The sequence below is a fragment of the Bos taurus genome, chromosome 4, assembly GCF_002263795.3.
Source record: "Bos taurus isolate L1 Dominette 01449 registration number 42190680 breed Hereford chromosome 4, ARS-UCD2.0, whole genome shotgun sequence".
Taxonomy (NCBI): domain Eukaryota; kingdom Metazoa; phylum Chordata; class Mammalia; order Artiodactyla; family Bovidae; genus Bos; species Bos taurus.
This window is the reverse complement of record NC_037331.1, coordinates 94,423,368-94,443,732: the sequence shown is the minus strand read 5'-3', so window position 1 is coordinate 94,443,732 and position 20,365 is coordinate 94,423,368. Positions and strand designations below refer to the sequence as shown.

Here is a 20,365-nt window from a genome sequence, read left to right as displayed (position 1 = left end):
AGGAGAGGGCGTGGCCACGCCCCCGAGGGGGCGGTGAGAGCGGCCAGCGCCGGGCTGGGAGGGCGGGCCTTCTTTCCGAGTGACGGGACCGCGGCCCAACCGGCGCCAGAGCACCGGGCCGGCCTTCCTGCAGCCTCTTCCGCTTGCCGGCTGCGGCGCCTGGGACGGTTGCGGTGGGTCTGGGCGCTGGGAAGTCGTCCAAGATGATTAAAAAATTCGACAAGAAGGACGAGGAGTCTGGTACGCCCGGGGCTCAGCCGCGAGGGCCCCTTCCCCTTCTCCCGCCCCGCCGCCACCTGCTCACGGGGACTGCGGACCTGGGGGCGTGGGCGCCGGTGTGCCAGGGGGCTGGAGTTGGAGCCCGGCCCCTCCTCCGACCCCGCTCCGCTTCAGCCGGGGGCCTGCCCCTAGCCCCTCCCCCCGGGCTCCGGAGCCTCCCTTCAGGTCGGCGCGCTAGCGCTCGGCCGCCCGCGCACTACCTCAGGCTGCTCAGCGACCCCGCCCCCAGCCCCCCTCCTCAGGCGCCGCCGCTCCTCGGAGCCGCCTTCTCCTCCGCGGGTTCGCCTGGGGTGGGCTTGCCCACCAAAGAGGCGGGCCCACGGCAGGTGGCGGAGGGAGGGAGTGTGCGCTTGCTAGAGGAGGGGGTTGGATGGGGGGTGGGGTGGGGGCGGGGTACTGGTAGTGTGCGGCCCGGAGTGGGTCTGGGGTCGACCGGACTGTGTGTGTGTGTATGAACTTTGTGGTGCTTGTACCTTACAGTCTCCCTGGGGACCTCTGCGCTGTCCGCTTCCCTGGGGGCAAGGCTGTTCCGTGGTACCTAGCTCATTTAATACTCAAGCATCCAAAAGTGAGTTGCATCCTGATAACCCATCTTTGGTCCAGAGTAAATGAGGCAGATAGCCAAGTCCCCTCAAAAAAAAAAAAAAAAAGTCTCAGTGATTGATAGCTGCTCTCACAAAGCGTGGTCAAGGGTTGGGTTAGTAAACCTCTATGGCCCCTTCAAAGCTTGAAGCCTGTCTAATTCTCTGATAAATTCTGCCTCCCAGCAAAATGTTAGAAATACATAAAATAGTGCTTTCCTGTAGGGAAATCCAAAGGGCCTTACCACTGTCTAAATCTTAATTGTGTGGACATGGCAGGTATTTGTAACATTCATATAAAAAGAAGGCAGGCCAAGAAGACACTCATTTCAGGTAGAATTTCTGTAAAAGAGAAGTACAGGATCTTACAGGATAGCAGACAGCTAGTGTCAGAGTCAAAAAGATTTTAATCAATTTGTATGCATATTAGTAATGATTATCACTGTAATATCCAAGTGCACATCTCACTTAGGTGATATTTCTCAAGCATTTAAAACCCTTCTATAGAAAGTAAATACATCTGTGTATGCCAGCTATTAAAGACATTTTTTCCCCCATAATATAGGTAGTGGCTCCAATCCTTTTCGGCATCTGGAGAAGAGTGCTGTCTTACAAGAGGTATGGCTTGGAAGTATAAAGTGTTTTTTCTTTACTGTTCCATTTTAGAATGGGGACAGCACCTGGAATTCTATGATCCAAAATAAGAATTAAGGAGTGTAACTGAGTTCAGAGAATATATATACTGGAGGGAAAAAAAAGAGGGGTTACTTGTCATAGGAAAGTCGAGGGTTTATAGAAATGCATACATTTGTAGACTGTGTCACATGTTGAGAATTTTAAGTAAAATAAGGTAGGAGGTGTTTAGTGCAAGGTTTTTGAAGGAAGTTATAGATACTAAGCTCATTGTATACAAATGATGTAAGTAAATATTGAGATTCTTAGATAAAGTCCACAAGTTGAAGTGGGAGACCTAAGGGAGTGAGTACAGAATGGAAAATCAGGGTCACATCTAATAATTTATCATATACCATAGTATATTGAAAACTATAAGCTACATTATTTGGATACTATGATTAAAATATGTAATAGTCCTAAAAACATATATAAAATAGTCTTCATTTTATTCAAGCTGATTGTCTATAATCTGTGATAGAAAATATATATAGCAGTGTTTTTTTTTTCCACAGGCTCGTATATTCAATGAAACACCCATCAATCCAAGAAGATGTTTGCATATTCTTACAAAGATTCTTTACTTACTGAACCAGGTAAATTACTGTGATTTTCCTCAGATATGTGTCTTAGAATAGAAATACATAATGTGCAGTGAAGTTTTTTCTAGAAAGTAATTATTAATTTTTTAATAATTCACTTAATTTTAGAATTTGCAGTGTTTGATAAATGTAGTAATATGTAAAATTTCTTGTGGACAAGGAGTATGACATATACTTCTTTCTTATTCATGAGGTACCAAGTCAACTAAGCACACAGTAGAATCTCAACATTGATTTGAATTTAACAAGTATTAGTTAATATTCAAACATGTTTAGGTATGTTCAGAGGTCTTTATGTCCCTCCAAAAATATTTTAAAAAAGCTTAGACAAATTCTGAAAGAAAGTGAAAGTGAAGTCGCTCAGTCGTGTCTGACTCTTTGCGACCCCATGGACTGCAGCCTGCCAGGCTCCTCTGTCCTTGGGATTTTCCAGGCAACAATACTGGAGTGGGCTGCCATTTCCTTCTCCAGGGGATCTTCCCAACCCAGGGATCAAACCCAGGTCTCCCACATTGTAGGCAGATGCTTTTACCATCTGAGCCACGAGGGAAGTCAAAAATCTAGATAGGTATTTTATCGTTTTGTGAGGGTATATTAATGTTTTAAAGCTTTCATTTTAATATTCAAATTAAGGAATATAAGCAGGAATATTGTTTTATTGTACTTCACTTTATTGCCTTTTTTTTTTTTTTTTTTTACAAATTGAATGTTTGTGGCAACCCTGTATTATTAAGTGATGGTTAGCATTTTTTAGCAATAAAGTATTTTTAAGTTAAGGTTTGTACATTGTCTTTATTTAGACATAATGCTATTGCACAAAATAGACTACAATGTAGTGTAAACATTTATATGCAACATTTATATGTATAAATGTATAAATTTATATGTATAGATAGTGTAACATTTATATGCACTGGGAAACCAAAAAATTCCTGTGATGTGCTTTGTTGTAATATTTATTTTATTGCCATGGTCTGGAACTGAATCTACAGTATTTGCAAGGTATGCCTGTATTTATTTATGATTTTCTTAGTATTGTTCTGGGCTTAACTGTTTTGTGCTTTATGTCTTTCTCGAAACGGGGATTATGATAAAGCTGTTTTAGACAAGGGTAATGATTAAATGATACAGTAAATGTGAAGCACCGAAAATAGTCCTGGACACATAGCTTTCAGGAATAGTATTCATTCAGTCATTCAGCATATATATTTATTACGTACCTGCTGTGTCCTGTGCACAGGGGATATAGCAGACAAAACCAACAAAAATATTTGCCCTCATGAAACATAGATCCTACTACTACTTCTTTTTTTTCTTGTGTGTGTGTTTTTTGTTGTTTGTTTTTGTTTTTGCTTTTTATTGCTTCAGACTAAAAAATCTCATGAAATGTCTAGGACCTTAGAAAATGTGATTTTGTTTGTTAGATTCATATACACACACATGTGTACATGCACACATACACACACCTATATGTACCTCAGGTGGTTTACATATGGTGCAAAGAACACTGTGGTTTCCAACTTGAATTCCGTGAGAATATTTTTACTTGACTATGTTTCATGACCCATGACTTCATCCACAGAGATAAAGTTTTGTGGTTTGCAAACGAAGGCTGAACAACAAGTCCATGCTTTTAAATAACATGTATCTATTCGCAAACATATATCCTCTTGTGGTATTATTGGAAACATTTAAGGCAAAGTCAGTTTGATTTAACTTTTCATGGTACACATTGTGTCCAAGTTGGCTAACTCCAGTCAGCAAGCATAGCTTTGAGTAAAGTTGGCCTGGAGTAGCATATATTTTTATGTTGACCAATACTGCTTTGATGGGCAACCCATGTTGAAACATAACTATCTTGATGAGGAAGTTACCCACATAGTCTGATAAACACTGACAACTAGGTGAACAGATTTCGTAACCTTAACCTTATCTTTTGCCTAAGTCATGGTAGTTCGTTATGGAGAATTACTTTTAAATTTCTGCCAGAGTTGACACATCCATATATTTTTGTTTCAAGTCAGAAAGTAGCGACTTAAGGTGTCTTTCATCCTAAACTTTCAAAGTTTTTCATCAAAATTTGGGTTTATTCTTACACCTATGACAAATAGATTGAAGACTAGTTGTATTTTTTGTGAAAGCTGAAGCCCTGAAAAATAATGGAGCCAAACATATTATATACGACTGCTTTTAATGAAGAAATTAAATATTGAAATGGTAATGTCTCAGGTGGTCTGTGGTCTGCAGTGTCTTGACTATTAATAATATATGTTATCTAACACCTGACTACTGAAAAGTATGTGGTTCTCAGATCCAGTAGCATTCACATCACTGGGAGCTAATTTGAAATGGAAAATTTTAGGTTTCACACCAGAGTCAGTGAATCAAAATCTGTATTTTGGAAAGATCCTCAGATGATCTATTAAACGCATTAAAGTTCTGATCCAAAGAATGTTTTTAGGGGCTTGAGCCAGTATCTTGAGATGTATTGGCAGCCCTACAAGCCTTTTGTATTAGTAGCCCTATAAGCCTTTTTGTATAATCTGATTCCTGCCCTTTTGGTTGGTCCCTTCTTACCATGTTTTCTGTGATTCCTATAGTTCATTACAGTTTAATATTTATTATGCTCCTATGATAGGTCAGGCTTTGCACTGGACATTGGATTATAGAAAATGTAGGAGGTATGATATCTGTTCTTAGGCTGTGTAACAATAACATCTTGTTCTGATTAAGAACTCAACTTCATTTTCTATCTCTTGTAAATCTCAGTTGTTCAGAGAATTTAAAACAGTTCCTGCTAAAAGGTTAGAGACCACTGTTCTAGAACTTTTATAGCATAGTATATGATAACAAATTATTTTAAATAAGGAATGGATAAATGGCCATGTGGGTTTATAAATTAAAAGTCAGAATAATAACAAAGAGGCACAGTGTTTATAAAGAGAATTTTTTTTCTGGGTTCTAAAAGATCTTTGCAGAAATAATGGGAAAAATCCTTTTTGTTTGTTTGTTTAAGAAATTGTTTTAATTTAAATTTACTTTAAATTACTTAGGGTGAACACTTTGGAACTACGGAAGCCACAGAAGCCTTCTTTGCAATGACTCGACTGTTTCAGTCTAATGATGTAAGTCTTTTTTTTTTTTTTTTTAAGAAAAGAATTCTTTTAGGCTAAAAATGCTCTTTTTATTTGTTTTCCTTGGGGGAACTTAGAGTGGTCCAAATGAGGGAAGGTTGCTTGAAATGTTTAAAACTATTTAAAAATTGTTTATCTTCCTAAAACTTATAAATGCTTATTAAAGAACACAAGAAAATGAAAGAATGAAAGTATATTGTTTAAAGCTGCTCACTCACAGATCTGCCATGCAGTCATGAAAACTGCTAATATCCAGCCTCTTGCATGACACTGCACAGATGGACTGGTATAGAAATCAGTGGACATAGCTATCTCATCTCTTAAATTCTCAGTCAAGTTTCTGGTGGGCCTGGGGTTTCTGTTGGCAGTTGGGAAGAGTTAGATGCAGAGTGGGGAAGAGGATGAGGAGTAGGGAAAAGAAGAGCGAGGACAGACAGGCTGCCAGCACCGCTGCGTCTGTCTCTCATTCCTTTCGACCACCCTAACTTTCAGGCCTAACAGCTGTGCTTCATTTCCATCCTCCATTGCAGCACATATTTCCTTTTTGCCCAGCTCTGACTCAAACCCATCCAGAGAAGGGGATTATGGGATCTGTATTTCTGTTTCTTGTTAACATAGATTGGTCAAACTGTGCAGTCCTTTTGGTATGTTTTGCATATCAACACAAGCCACATTTGTGTCTAGGACTTCATGGGATTTGAGTCTGGTTATGTGTGTAGATAATGAGCAGCTTGGGGATTAGGTCCTCAGGAACATCAGCAGTCCCTTTTAAGGCAAGTGTCTCAGGGGAAGTCGCTGTACATTCTTCAGGCAAAGGAGTCTGATTTCCTCAGACAGAGTATGGAGGACTGCTTTCACTTGCCATGGAAGCCTGGAGGAATTTAGAGGTTCAGGGTGGTCAGATTCATCAGAATCCGCCCGTGTGTCCCCATTCCAGTTTTCAGGGCCCCTCTCCTTCTTTCTCAGTTAGGATGCTAACTTTAACATAAAATGTCCCACAGAAGGTGAATTGAATTTGCATTGTTATTCAGTCACCTGCAGGATATGCTTTTTAGAAATCTCAGGCCTGTGCCCACATGACATGAGGCTTTCTGTTAAGGCATTATGGACGTTTTCTAGTCCCTGACGTAGACCTTAGGCTATGTCTATGGTCTAGGGTGATTTTAATGTTCTGAGCTTAGCATTTTCTTTACCAAGTTCACCAGTGTACTTAGAAGGAACTAGCCCACTATCCAGCTCATTTTTACAGCAGTCTTCTGTGGTGGCAGCTAGTTGATGACCCAGAGCTTTGTCTTCTGGAGGTCCTTGATCATACTTGTCTGCATTGATGATTTAAGTGTTTTGCCACTGCATGCCAAGGACAGCTAGGGTCCTCTTTATCACTGGAGACAGAATCAGTAATGCCTTTTATCAAATCAGAAAGAATTTTATTTAAATTTAAGCATAGAGTATATAGTCTTTTATGACTTTTCTGTCTTGTTTCTTTTACTTATGGCTTTTGAGATTGATCCAAGTTCTTGTGTGTATTAGTAGTTTATTCATTTTTATTGCTGAGTAGTATTCCATTGTATGGAGGTAGGAAATCTTAATTTATTTATCCATTAACAAGTTAATGGATATTTGGCTTATTTCTAGTTTATAAATATAAACAAAGCTGCTAAAACTACTCAAGTACAAGTCTTTGTGTGGACCTATTAATATGTTTTCATTTTCTTTGGTTAATATCTAGAAGTGGCATTCTTGGGTTTGCATTTCCTGAATAATGAATATGTTAATCATGTATTAAGCAAAATACATGCTGATTTGCCATCTTCTGTTTACATCTTTTACCTGTTTTTTTTTTTTTTTTCTTTAAATCAGGTTGTTTATCTTCTGCTTATTGAGTTGTAGGTGCTCTTTGTATTTTCTGAATACAAGACCTTCATCAGATAGGTATTTTGTAAATATTTCCTCCCAGCCTGTGGCTTGACTTCTCATTTACTCACTAGTGTATTTTTTAAAAATATACTTTACAAATAGTAAAATCCACCCTTTTTAAGGTATAGTTTTATGAGTTTTGACAAATTTATACAGTAGTATTAATCAAGATTTAGAATATTTCCATCACTCCAAAAGGTTTTCTATTATATGATTTATTCCTACCATCCTCAGGCCTAGGAAACCAGTAATCTCTTTTCTTTCCTTATAGTTTTGCTTTCCAGGAAGTCATAAGAATGATATTATACTTTGAATATCATACTTCATCATACGTATGAAGCTTTTTGAGTCTCCTTTTCAGGCACTTAGCATAACTCATTTAAGATTTGTCCATGTTTTTGTTTGTTGATTCCTTTTTATTCCATTGTGGATATTTGTTGTATAGATGTACCTCAGTTTGTTTATTTTTTCACCAGCTATAGAATATTTGGTTTGTCACCATTTTTTGATGGCTAGGAATAATATTGCTATAAACATTCATGTATAAGTTTTTAAATATAGTTTTTATTTCTCTTGGGTAAATACCTAGGAGTGGAATTACTGGGTCATATGGTAGGTGTAGAGGCTTCCCTGGTGGCTCAGATAGTAAAGAATCTGCCTGCAATGCAGTAGATGGGTGTTTGATCCTTGGGTGGGGAAGATCCCCTGGAGAAGGGGGTGGTTGGCTACCCACTCCAGTATTCTTGCCCAGAAAATCACGTAGACAGAGGAGCCTGGCAGGCTACAGTCCATGGGGGTCACAAAGAGTCGGACACGACTGAGCAACTTCACTTTGACTTTCATATATCTTCTATGATGAAGGATCTGATCATATTTTTTGCCCATTTTTAATAATTTGGTTGTATATTTTCCTTCTACTGAATTTTGAAAGGTCTTTCTGTATTCTGGATACAAGTCCTTTATCATATGTTTTCCAAATATTTTCTCCCAGCCTATATCTTATTTTTCATTTTCATAATCTTTAAAAGAACAGAAGTTTTAAATTTTGGTGAAGTCCAATTTATCAGGTTTTTCTTCTTCCTGTGTATTGTAGAAATCTTTGTCTAAGTCAAAGTCACAGAGATTTTCTGCTATGCTTTTTTCTTAGGTATTATGTAGTTTTTGTGTCTTAAAATTGCTGTTTGATCATTGTAAGTTAATTTTTGCACATGATACGAAGTGAGGGTTGAATTTCTTTTCATCTCCTTCCTCTTCCTTCACCCCTTCCTCCATTTCCTCCTCCTCTCTTTTTCTCAACAAATTCTACTGGAATAATTGCTTATCAATATGGAGGGAGAAGGATGAGGAAGAATAATAATGATTATGTTACACTGGCATATTCCTTTTTTTTCTTTTTTCTATATGTCTATTCTTATTCCAGAATCACACTGTTACTGTAACTTTTAAAAAAAAATAATTTTATTTATTTATTTATTTTTGGCTGCACTGGGTCTTTATTGCTTTGTGTGAACTTTCTCTAGTTGTGGCAGGCGGAGGCTGCTCTTCATTGTGGTGCACGGGCTTCTTATTGCGGTGGCTTCCTCTTGTGGAATACAGCTCTAGGACACGCGGCTTCAGTAGTGGTGGCTCGTGGACCCTAGAGTGCACAGCTTCGGTAGTTGTGGCATGTGGGCTCAGTAGTTGTGGCTCTTGGGCTCTAGAGCATGGGCTTCAGTAGTTGTGGCTCATGAGCTTAGTTTCTCCGAGGCATGTGGAATCTTCCTGGACCAGGGATCAAACCTGTGTGCCCTGCTTTGGCAGGCAGATTCTAATCCGCTGAGCCACCAGGGAAGTCCTACTGTAGCTTTATAGTTCGTCTTAAATCAGGTAGTGCATGTTTTCCTATTTTATTATTTTTTTCTTTTTCAAAATATTTTAACTTAAATTTTTTTTTTTTTTAATTGGAGGAAAATTGCTTTATGATGTTGTGATGGTTTCTGCCATACAACAGTGCAGATGAGCTATAATTTACATATATATCACCTCCCTCTTGAGCCTCCCTCCCCTCCTTCCATTTTACCCCTCTAGATCGCCACAGAATGCTTGGCTGGACTCCGTGTGTTATAGAGCAGCTTCTTACCAGCTATCTATTTTACGCATGTGATGTGTATATATCTGTGCTACTTTCTCCATTTGTCCCACCTTCCCCTCCCCCACTGTGTCCACAAGCTGCTTTCCTACATCTGTGTCTCCATTCCTTCTCTGCAAATAGGTTCATTGATACCATTTTTCTATATTCCATCTATATGCATTTAGTTCAGTCAGTTTAGTCGCTCAGTCATGTCCGACTCTTTGCAACCCCATGAACTGCAGCACGCCAGGCCTCCCTGTCCATCAACAACTCCTGGAGTCCACCCAGACCCATGTCCATTGAGTCAGTGATGTCATCCAACCATCTTATCTTCTGTCGTCCCCTTCCCCTCCTGCCCTCAATCTTTCCCAGCATCAGGGTCCTTTCCAGTGAGTCAGCTCTTCACATCAGGTGGCCAAAGTATTGGAGTTTCAGCTTCAATGTCAGTCCTTCCAGTGAACACCCAGGACTGATCTCCTTTAAGATGGACTGGTTGGATCTCTTTGCAGTCCAAGGGACTCTCAAGAATCTTCTCCAACACCACAATTCAAAAGCATTAATTCATTCCAGTGAACACCCAGGACTGATCTCCTCTAGGATGGACTGGTTGGATCTCCTTGCAGTCCAAGGGACTCTCAAGAATCTTCTTTAATGCTACAGTTCAAAAGCATTAATGCATTATAAGCATTATATGCATTAATATATGTTATTTGTTTTTCTGACTTACTTCACTCTGTATAAACAGGTTCTGGGTTCATTCATCTCACTGGGACTTACTCAGATCTCAAATTCATTCTTTTTTACGACTGAGTAGTATTCCATTGGGGTGTGTGTGTGTGTGTGTGTGTGTGTGTGTGTGTGTGTGTGTGTCTGTGTGTATACACCACATCTTTCTTATCCATTCATCTGTTGATGGACATCTAGGTTGCTTCCATATCCTAGCTGTGAACATTGGGATATGTGTCTTTTTCAGTTATGGTTTTCTTAGGGTGTATGTCCAGTAGTGGGATTGCTGGGTCATATGGTAGACACGACTGAGCGACTGATCTGATCTGATTTTTAGTTTTTAAAGGAATCTGTATACTGTTGTCCACAGTGGCTATATAAATTTACATTCCCACCAACAGTGCAAGAAGGTTCCCTTTGATCCATATCCTCTTCAGTATTTTGGGGCTTCCCTGGTGGCTCAGAGGGTAAAGCGTCTGCCTGCAATGCAGGAGGATCCCCTGGAGAAGGAAATGGCAACTCGCTTCAGTATTCTTGCCTGGAGAATCCCATGGACAGAGGAGCCTGGTAGGCTACAGTCCATGCGGTCCCACGACTTCACTTTCACTTTCTCCAGCATTTATTGTTTGTAGGTTTTTTGATGATGGCCATTCTGATTGATGTGAGGTGATACCTCATTGTAGTTTTGATTTGCATTTCTCTAGTAATTAATGCTGTTGAGTAACTTTTCATATGCCTCTTGGCCATCAGTCAGTTTCTTTTAAAGAATTGTTTTGGCTCTTGTAAGTTCTTTGCATTCTATATTCATTTTAAATCAGCTTTGTATATGTATGTGAAAGCCGCTCAGTCATGTCCAACTTTTTGTGACCCCATGGATGGTAGCCTGCTAGCCTCCTCTGTCCATGGGATTTTTCCAGGCAAGAATACGGGAGTGGGTAGCCATTTCCTTCTCCAGGGGTTCTTCCTGACTCAGGGGTCGAATCTGGGTCTCTTGCATTGCAGGCAGACTCTTTACCGTCTGAGTCACCAAAATCAGCTTATCTACTTCTGTTTAAAAAAAAAAAAAGGCCTGCTAGAATGTTGATGGTGATTGCATTGACTCTAAAGATCACTTTGCTAAACTATTTCAATAGAATTTTACAAAAAGATCAGTTTGAGGAAAATTCACATTATATTATTGAGTTTTCTATTCCATAGCCATGGTATGTATTTCCCTTTATACAAGCCTCTAATTTCTGTCAGCAGGATTATAGCTTTTAGCACATAAGTCTTAAACATATTTTGTGAAATTTATCCCCGAAGTAGTTAATGTTTTTATACTATTGCATTTGTATTGTTTTAGGTACTCTATAGAAATTAAATAGATTTTTGTATATTGATCTGTTTCCTGTGATTTTGTTAAATTTATTACTTCTAGCAGTATTTTGGGAGATTCCTTAGGATTTACTTTTTTCAGTCTGAATGATTTTTGTTTTTCTTCCCTTAATGTCTTCTTGCACTATGATACAGTGTGAAATGGAAGTGGTGGTAGAAGATATCCTTGTTTTGTTCCTGATCTTAGAGGGAAGGCATTTCATCTTTCAGCATTAAATGTGATGCTAGCTCCTAGCTTTTCATGTGTGTGTGTGCTTAGTTGCTCAGTCTTGTCTGATTCTTTGCGACCCCATGGACTGTAACCCACCAGGCTCCTCTGTCCATGGAATTTTCCAGGCAAGAACACTGGAGCAGGTTTTCATTTCCTACTCCAAGAGACCTTCCCAAACCAGGGGATCAAACCCACATCTCCTGCATCTCCTGCTTTGGCAGCAGGTTCTTTACCACTGCACCCCCTAGAAGGCCCCTAAACTTTCATAGGTGACCTTTATCAGGTTGAGGAAGTCGTTTTCTCTTCTTAGTTTGCTAGGAGGGTTTTTTTTGTTTTTTTGTAGATGGGTGTTGAATTTTGTCAAATGTTTTTTCTGTATCTATTGAATTATTATGGTCTTTCTTTTTTAGTTTATTAATATGGTAAGATGCATTTATTTGTTTTCCTGGAAAATGTAAAATCTTTGATTTCTGTTAAAACTCAAAATTTGGAATTAATTTTGAGTATGTGGTCATGAAATAATATTTATCTGTAATTTTTTCTTATGTTTTTGTTTGGATTTTGTATTTGGGTAATGCTGGCTTCATAAAATGAATTGATAAGTATTACTTCTTCTTCTCTTGTCTTGCAGAGTTTTGTAGAATCATTATTATTCTTTTATATATATATATTTATTTTTGGTTGTGCTGGGTCTTCATTCTGTGCTCAGGCTTTCTCTAGTTGTGGTAAGCGAGGATTACTCCTCGTTGCAGCACACAGGCTTCTCATCGCAGTGGCTTCTCTTGTTGCAGAGCACAGGCTCTAGGTGAAGACGCTTCAGTAGTCGCAGTGCTCAGGTTCAGTAGTTGTGGCTCACGGACTTAGTTGTCCCAAGGCATGTGGAATCCTCCCAGACCAGAGACTGAACCCGCATCCTCTGCGTTGGCGGGCGGACTCCTAAACACTGGCTGGACCACCAGGGAAGTCCTGTAGAATCATCATTAACTTTTCCTGAAATGTTTGTTGGAATTGACTATTGAAAGCATCTGCACTGTGGTAAGGTTTTTGATAATAATTTTACAAGGAGACAGATGGTATTATTCAGATTATTTGTCTTCTTGAGTGGTCTCTGGTAGTTTGTGTCTTTCAAGGAATTTCTCCATTTTGTTTACATTGTTGAACTTCACTGGCTAAAAATGTTCTTAATGTTTTCTTATTCTTTTAAGGGTTTGTAGAATCTGTTGATACTTCTTTTTTCACTTTGATATTGTAATAGGTAAAGCAGAACAAACAGAAAGTATATAATAAGATGGTAGATGTAGACCCAAATATATCATTATTGCATTAAATGTAAATGAATAACATAAAGAACATTTACAGAAATTGACTGTACACTGAGCCATAAAATAAGACAAAACAAATTCCAAATGAATGAAATTATGTATCTTGTATTCTCATTACCTTGGATTAATGTTGGAAATAAATAATAAAAGAGTAACTGGATAGGTCTTCCCTGGTGGTCCAATGGTTAAGAATCTACCTACGAATGCAGGGGACATGGGTTCGATCCCTGGTCCAGGAAGTTCCTGCATGCTGCGAGGCAACTAAGCCCACTTGCCACAACTACTTAAGCCTGCATGCCTTAGAGCCCCTGCTCCACAACAAGAGGAACCACCAAAATGAGAAGGTGGTGCACTGCACCCGAAGAGTAATCCCTGCTGCCCGGACCTGGAGAAAGCCCATGTGCATCAGTGAAGACCCAGAGCAGCCAAATAAATACATAGTTTTTAAAAACAGTAACTCGATGATGCACCATATGTTTTTGATATTAATAACACTTTTCTGGGAATCCTTTGGTGGTCCAGTGGTTAGTACTCTGCGTTTTCATGCGTGAGGATGCAAGTTTAATCCCTGGTTGGGGAACTAAGATCCTGTCAGGCACATGACTTTAAAAAAAAAAAAAAGTACATGTCTGTTCTGTTTCTAGCCATGATGAAGAGGCTAGATTTTCCCTGCTACCAAAAATGCCTAGAAAAAGGTATATATATGTGTGTGTGTGTGTGTGTGTGTGTGTGTATGTTTGTGTGTGTGTGTGTGTGTGTGTGTGTGTATATATATATATATATATATATCCCTCACAGTAGTTTTCCAGATATTAGATTAACAAAAATTCCAGGATTATGATATGAAGAAAAACCAATGCTTGTACTAGTTCATTTCCTTGGGGCAGATTACAGGTCTCAGATTAGGGGTTGTTAGTTGTTCAGCAGCTCAGTCATCTCCAACTCTGCAACCCCATGGACTTCAGCATGCCAGGCTTCCTATGCTTCACTGTCTCCCAGAGTTTGTTCAAAGCCATGTCCATTGAGTTAGTGATGCCATCCAACCATATCATCCTCTGTCATCCCCTCTGCTCCTGTCCTAAATCTTACATAGCATCAGGGTCTTTTCCAGTGAGTTGGCTCTTTACATCATGTGACCTAAGTATTGGAGCTTCAGCTTCAGCATCAGTCCTTCCAATGAAATTTTAGGGTTGATTTCCTTTAGGATTGACTGTTTGATCTCCATGCTATCAAAGAGACTCTGAAGAGTCTTTTCCGGCACCATAGTTTGGAAGCATCAGTTTTTTGGTGCTCAGCCTTCTTTATGGTCCTACTCTCACATCCATACATGACTACTAGAAAAACCATAGCTTTGAATATATGATACTTTTTCGGCAGAGCGAGGTCTCTGCTTTTTTAACACACTAAGTTTGTCATAGCTTTTCTTTCAAGGAACAAGTGTTTTTTAATTTTGTGGCTACAGTAACTGTCCACAGTGATTCTGGAGACCAAGAAAATAAAATCTGCCACGGTTTCCCCATCTATTTGCCATGAAGTGATAGAACCAGATGCCATATTCTTAGGTTTTCAAATGTTGAGTTTTAAGTCAGCTTTTTCACTTTCCTCTTTCACCCTTATCAAGCGGCTCTTTAGTTCCTCTTTGCTTTCCACTATTAAAATGGTATCATCTGCATATCCGAAGTTGTTGATATTTCTCCCAGCAGTCTTGATTCCAGCTTACAATTCATCCAGCCTAGCATTTCACATGATGTACTCAGCAGAATACACAGAAGAACTATACAAAATAGATCTTAATAACCCAGATAACCATGATGGTGTGATCACTCACCTAAAGCCAGACATCTTAGAGTATGAAGTCAACTGGGCCTTAGGAAACATCACTATGAACAAAGCTAGTGGAGGTGATGGAATTCCAGCTTAGCTATTTCAAATCCTAAAAGATGTTGCTGTTAAAGTGCTGCACTCAATATGCCAACAAATAGGGAAAACTCAGCAGTGGCCACAGGACTGGAAAAGATCAGTTTACATTTCAGTCCCAAAGAAGGGCAATGCCAGAGAATGCTCAAACTACCACACAGTTGCACTCATTTCACATGGTAGCAGGGTCTTTTCAAACGAGTCAGCTCTTTGCATCAGGTGGCCAAAGTATTGGAGTTGCAGCTTCAACATCAGTCCTTCCAATGAATATTGAGGACTGATTTCCTTTAGGATTGACTGGTTGGATCTCCTTGCAATCCAAGGGACTCTCAAGAGTCTTCTCCAACACCACAGTTCAAAAACATCAATTCTTTGGCACTCAGCTTTAGAGTCCAACTCTCACATCCATACATGACCACTGGAGAAACCATAGCCTTGACTAGATGGACCTTTGTTGGCAGAGTAATGTCTCTGCTTTTTGATATGCTATCTAGGTTGGTCATAACTTTTCTTCCAAGAAGTAAACATCTTTTAATTTCATGGCTGCAGTCACCATCTGCAGTGATTTTGGAACCCCCCAAAATAAAGTCAGCCACTGTTTCCACTGTTTCTGCTTCTATTTGCTGTGAAGTGATGGGACCGGATGCCATGATCTTTTGTTTTCAGAATGTTGAACTTTAAGCCAACTTTTTCACTCTCTTCTGTCACCTTCATCAAGAGGCTCTTTAGTTCTTCCTTGCTTTCTGCCATAAGGGTGGTATCATCTGCATATCTGAGGTTATTGATATTTCTCCCAGAAATCTTGATTCCAGCTTATGCTTCATCCAACCAAGCATTTCTCATGATGTACTCTGAATATAAGTTAAATAAGTGGGGGACAATATACAGCCTTGATGTACTCCTTTTCCTATTTGGAACCAGTCTGTTGTTCCATGTCCATTTCTAGCTGTTGCTTCCAAACCTGCATACAGATTTCTCAAGAGGCAGGTCAGGTGCTCTGGTATTCCCATCTCTTTCAGAATTTTCCACAATTTATTATGATCCACACAGTCAAAGGCTTTGGCATAGTCAATAAAGGAGAAATAGATGTTTTTCTGGAACTCTCTTGCTCTTTTGATAATCCAGCAGATGTTGGCAACTTGATCTCTGGTTCCTCTGCCTTTTCTAAAACCAGCTTGAACATCTGGAAGTTCACGGTTCACGTATTGTTGAAGCCTGGCTTGGAGAATTTAGAGCATTATTTTGCTAGCATGTGAGGTGAGTGCAATTGTGCAGTAGCTTGAGCATTCTTTGGCATTGCCTTTCTTTGGGCTTGGAATACAAACTGACCTTTTCCAGTCCGGTGGCCACTGCTGAGGTTTCCAAATTTGCTGGCATATTGAGTGCAGCACTTTCACAGCAGCATCTTTTAGGATTTGAAATAGCTCAGCTGGAATTCCATCACCTCCACCAGCTTTGTTCGTAATGATGCTTCCTAAGGCTCACTTGACTTCACATTCCAGGATGTCTGGCTCTAGGTGAGTGATCACACCATCGTGATTATCTGGGTCATGAAGATCTTTTTGTACAGTTCTCCTGTGTATTCTTGCCACCTCTTCTTAATATCTTGTTTCTGTTAGGTCCATACCATTTCTATCCTTTATTGAGCCCATCTTTGCATGAAATGTTCCCTTGGTATCTCTGATTTTTTTTGAAGAGGTCTTTAGTCTTTCCCATTCTGTTGTTTTCCTCTGTTTCTTTGCATTGATTACTGAGGAAGGCTTTCTTGTTTCTCTTTGCTATTCTTGGAACTCTGCGTTCAAATGGGTATATCTTTCCTTTTCTCCTTTGCTTTTTGCTTCTCTTCTTTTCACAGCTATTTGTAAGGCCTCCTTAGACAGCCATTTTGCTTTTTTGCTTTTCTTTTTCTTGGGGATGGTCTAGCTCCATGTTTCCTGTACAGTGTCACAAACTTCGATCCATAGTTCATCAGGCACTCTGTCTTTCAGATTTAGTCTCTTAAATCTGTTTCTCACTTCCACTGTATAATCGTTAGGGATTTGATTTAGGTCACACCTGAATGGGCTAGTAGTTTTCCCTACTTTCTTCAATTTAAGTCTGAATTTAGCAACTAGGAGTTCATGATCTGAGGCACAGTCAGCTCCCAGTCTTGTTTTTGCTGACTTTATAGAGCTTCTCCATCTTTGGCTGCAAAAAATATAATCAATCTGATTTCGGTATTTACCATCTGGTGATGTCCAGGTGTAGAGTGTTCTCTTGTGTTGTTGGAAGAGAGTGTTTGCTATGACCAGTGCGTTCTCTTGGGAAGACTGTTAACCTTTGCCCTGCTTCATTCTATACTCCAAGGCCAAATTTGCGTTACTCCAGGTGTTTCTTGACTTCCCACTTTTGCATTCCAGTCCCCTATAATGAAAAGGACATCTTTTTTGGGTGTTAGTTCTAGAAGGTATTGTAGGTCTTCTTAGAACTGTTCAGCTTCAGCTTCCTCAGCATTACTGGTTGGGACATGGACTTGGATTACCATGATATTGAATGGTTTGCCTTGGAAACAAAGAGAGATCATTCTGTCGTTTTTGAAATTACATCCAAATACTGCATTTCGGACTCTCTTGTTGACTATGATGGCTACTCCATTTCTTCTAAGGGATTCTTGCCCATAGTAGTAGATATAATGGTCATCTGAGTTAAATTCACGCATTCCAGTTCATTTTAGTTCGCTGAGTCCTAAAATGTCAACGTTAACTCTTGCCATCTGCTGTTTGACCACTTCCAATCTGCCTTGATTCATGGACCTAACATTCCAGGTTCCTATGCAATATTGCTCTTTTCAGCATTGGACCTTGCTTCCATCACCAGTCATATCCACAACTGGGTGGTGTTTTTGCTTTGGTTCCATCTCTTCATTTTTTCTGGACTTATTTCTCCAGACCAGGGGAGTTCCTCTTTTAGTGTCCTGTCTTTTTGCCTTTCATACTGTTCATGGGGTTCTCAAGGCAAGAATACTGAAGTTATTTGTCATTCCCTTCTCCAGTGGACCACATTTTGTCAGAACTCTCCACCATGACCCATCCGTCTTGGGTGACCCTACGTGGCATGGCTCATAGTTTCATTGAGTTAAACAAGGCTGTGGTCCATGTGATTAGATTAGTTTTCTGTGATTGTGGTTTTCAGTCTGTCTGCCCTCTGATGGAGAAGGATAAGAGGCTTATGAAAGCTTCCTGATGGGAGAGACTGACTGAGGGGGCCATGCTCAGCAAATCTTTAATCCAATTTTCTGTTGATGGGTGGAGCTGTGTTCCCTCCCTGCTGTTTACCTGGGGCCAAACTATGGTGGTGGTAATGAAGATAATGGTGACCTCCCTTGAAAGATCCCAGGCATGTAGTGCTACACTTAGTGCCCCCAACCCTGCAGCAGGCCACCATCGACCCACGCCTCCACTGCAGACTCCCAGACACCCACAGGCAAGTCTGGACAGTCTCCTGTGGGGTCACTGCTCCTTTCTCCTGGGTCCTGGTGCATAAGGTTCTATCGTGCCCTCCAAGAGTTTATTTCCCAGTCCTGTGTAAGTTCTGGCAGCTCTATGGTGAGGTTAATGGCAACCTGCACCTCCTCCAAGAGGGCTTATGCTATACCCAAGTCTGCTGCACCCAGAGCCCCTCTCCCTGCGGCAGACCACCGACGACCCGTACTTCCACAGGAGACGCTCAAGCACAGTTCTGTCTCAGTCTCTGTTGTGTTCCTGGGCCCTGGTGTGCACAAGGTTTGTTTGAGACTTCTGAGCATCTCTGGAGGGAATGACATTTGATTCTAAATGCAGATTCACCCCTTCTACCATCTTGCTGGGCCTTCTCCTTTGCCCTTGGATGTGGGGTTATCTCATAGCCACTCCAGCACCTACCGTCTTACTGGGATTTCTCTGACCTTAGACGTGGCGTATCTCCACACTGCCTGTCCAGCGAAGCGCAGCTGCTGCTCCTGGCTTTGGTCCTGGGGTATCTCCTCACGGCCGCCGCTTCTGACCTTGGACGTGGAGTGTCTTCTCTCGGCAGGGTGCCGCTCCTGCGCCACACAACTGCTTGGTAAAAGCTATGGTTTTTCCAGTGGGCATGTACGGATGTGAGAGTTGGACCATAAAGAAGGCTGAACGCCAAAGTATTGATGCTTTTAAACTGTGGTGTTGGAGAAGACTCTTGAGAGTCCCTTGGATTCTGCAAGGAGACTGCAAGGAGATCCAACCAGTCCATCCTAAAGGAAATCAGTCCTGGGTATTCATTGGAAGGACTGATGCTGAAGCTGAAACTCCAGTACTTTGGCCACCTGATGGGAAGAGCCAACTCATTAGAAAAGACCGTGATGCTGAGAAAGTTTGAAGGCAGGAGGAGAAGGGGATGACAGAGGATGAGATGGTTGGATGGAGTCACTGACTCAATGGACATGAGATTGAGCAAGCTCTGGAGATGGTGAGGGATAGGGAAGCCTAGTGTGCTGCAGTCCATGGGGTTGCAGAGATTGGACATGACTGAGTGACTGAACAGCAGCAGCTCTGCATATAAGTTAAATAAGCAGGGTGACAAAATACAGCCTTGACATATCATTTCCCCATTTTGAGCCAGTCAGTTGTTCCATGTCTGGTTCTAACTGTTGTTCTTGACCCGCCTACAGGTTTCTCAGGAGACTAAGGTGGTCTGGTATTCCCATCTCTTTAAGGATTTTCCATGGTTTGCTGTGATGCACATAGTCAAAGGCTTTAGCATAGTCAGGTGAAGCAGAAGTGGATGTTTTTCTGGAATTCCTTTTTCTATGATCCAGTGGATGTTAGCAATTAGATCCCTTGTTCCTCTGCCTTTTCTAAATCCAGCTTATACAACTGAAAGTTCTCAGTTCACATAGTTTTCAAGCTTGGAGGATTTTTGAGCATTACATGCTAACATGTGAAATAAGCACAATTGTGTAATAATTTGAACATTCTTTGGCATTGCCCTTCTTTGGTATTGGAATGAAACCTACCTTTACCAGTCCCGTGGCCATTGTTGAATTTTCCATATTTGCTGTCATATTGTGTGCAACACTTTAGCAGCAGCATCTTTTAAAATTTAAAATAGCTAAGATGGGAATACCAGACCACCTGATCTGCCTCTTGAGAAATTTGTATGCATGTCAGGAAGCAACAGTTAGAACTGGACATGGAACAACTGACTGGTTCCAAATAGGAAAAGGAGTACGTCAAGGCTGTATTTTGTCACCCTGCTCATTTAACTTATATGCAGAGTACATCATGAGAAACACTGGGCTGGAAGAAGCACAAGCTGGAATCAAGATTGCTGGGAGAAATATCAATAACCTTAGATATGCAGATGACACCACCCTTATGGCAGAAAGTGAAGAGGAACTCAAAAGCCTCTTGATGAAAGTAAAAGTGGAGAGTGAAAAAGTTGGCTTAAAGCTCAACATTCAGAAAATGAAGATCATGGCATCTGGTCCCATCACTTCATGGGAAATAGATGGGGAAACAGTGGAAA

The 20,365-nt window shown here is 40.5% G+C and overlaps 1 protein-coding gene across 4 annotated transcripts in view; it reads left to right on the top strand.

The window, feature by feature from the left end:
* The first annotated feature begins 136 nt into the window (after positions 1-136).
* The window catches only part of COPG2 (COPI coat complex subunit gamma 2), a 179,904-nt gene continuing 159,675 nt past the window's right edge, over positions 137-20,365 (top strand). For 2 of the 4 annotated variants that reach the window (XM_059885668.1, XM_010804474.4), the window contains exons 1-4: positions 149-240; positions 1,426-1,478; positions 2,048-2,128; positions 5,188-5,259. In XM_059885668.1, the coding sequence (XP_059741651.1) occupies positions 204-240; positions 1,426-1,478; positions 2,048-2,128; positions 5,188-5,259 (243 nt within the window). In that variant the 5' untranslated portion in view covers positions 149-203. 4 annotated transcript variants of the gene reach the window in all.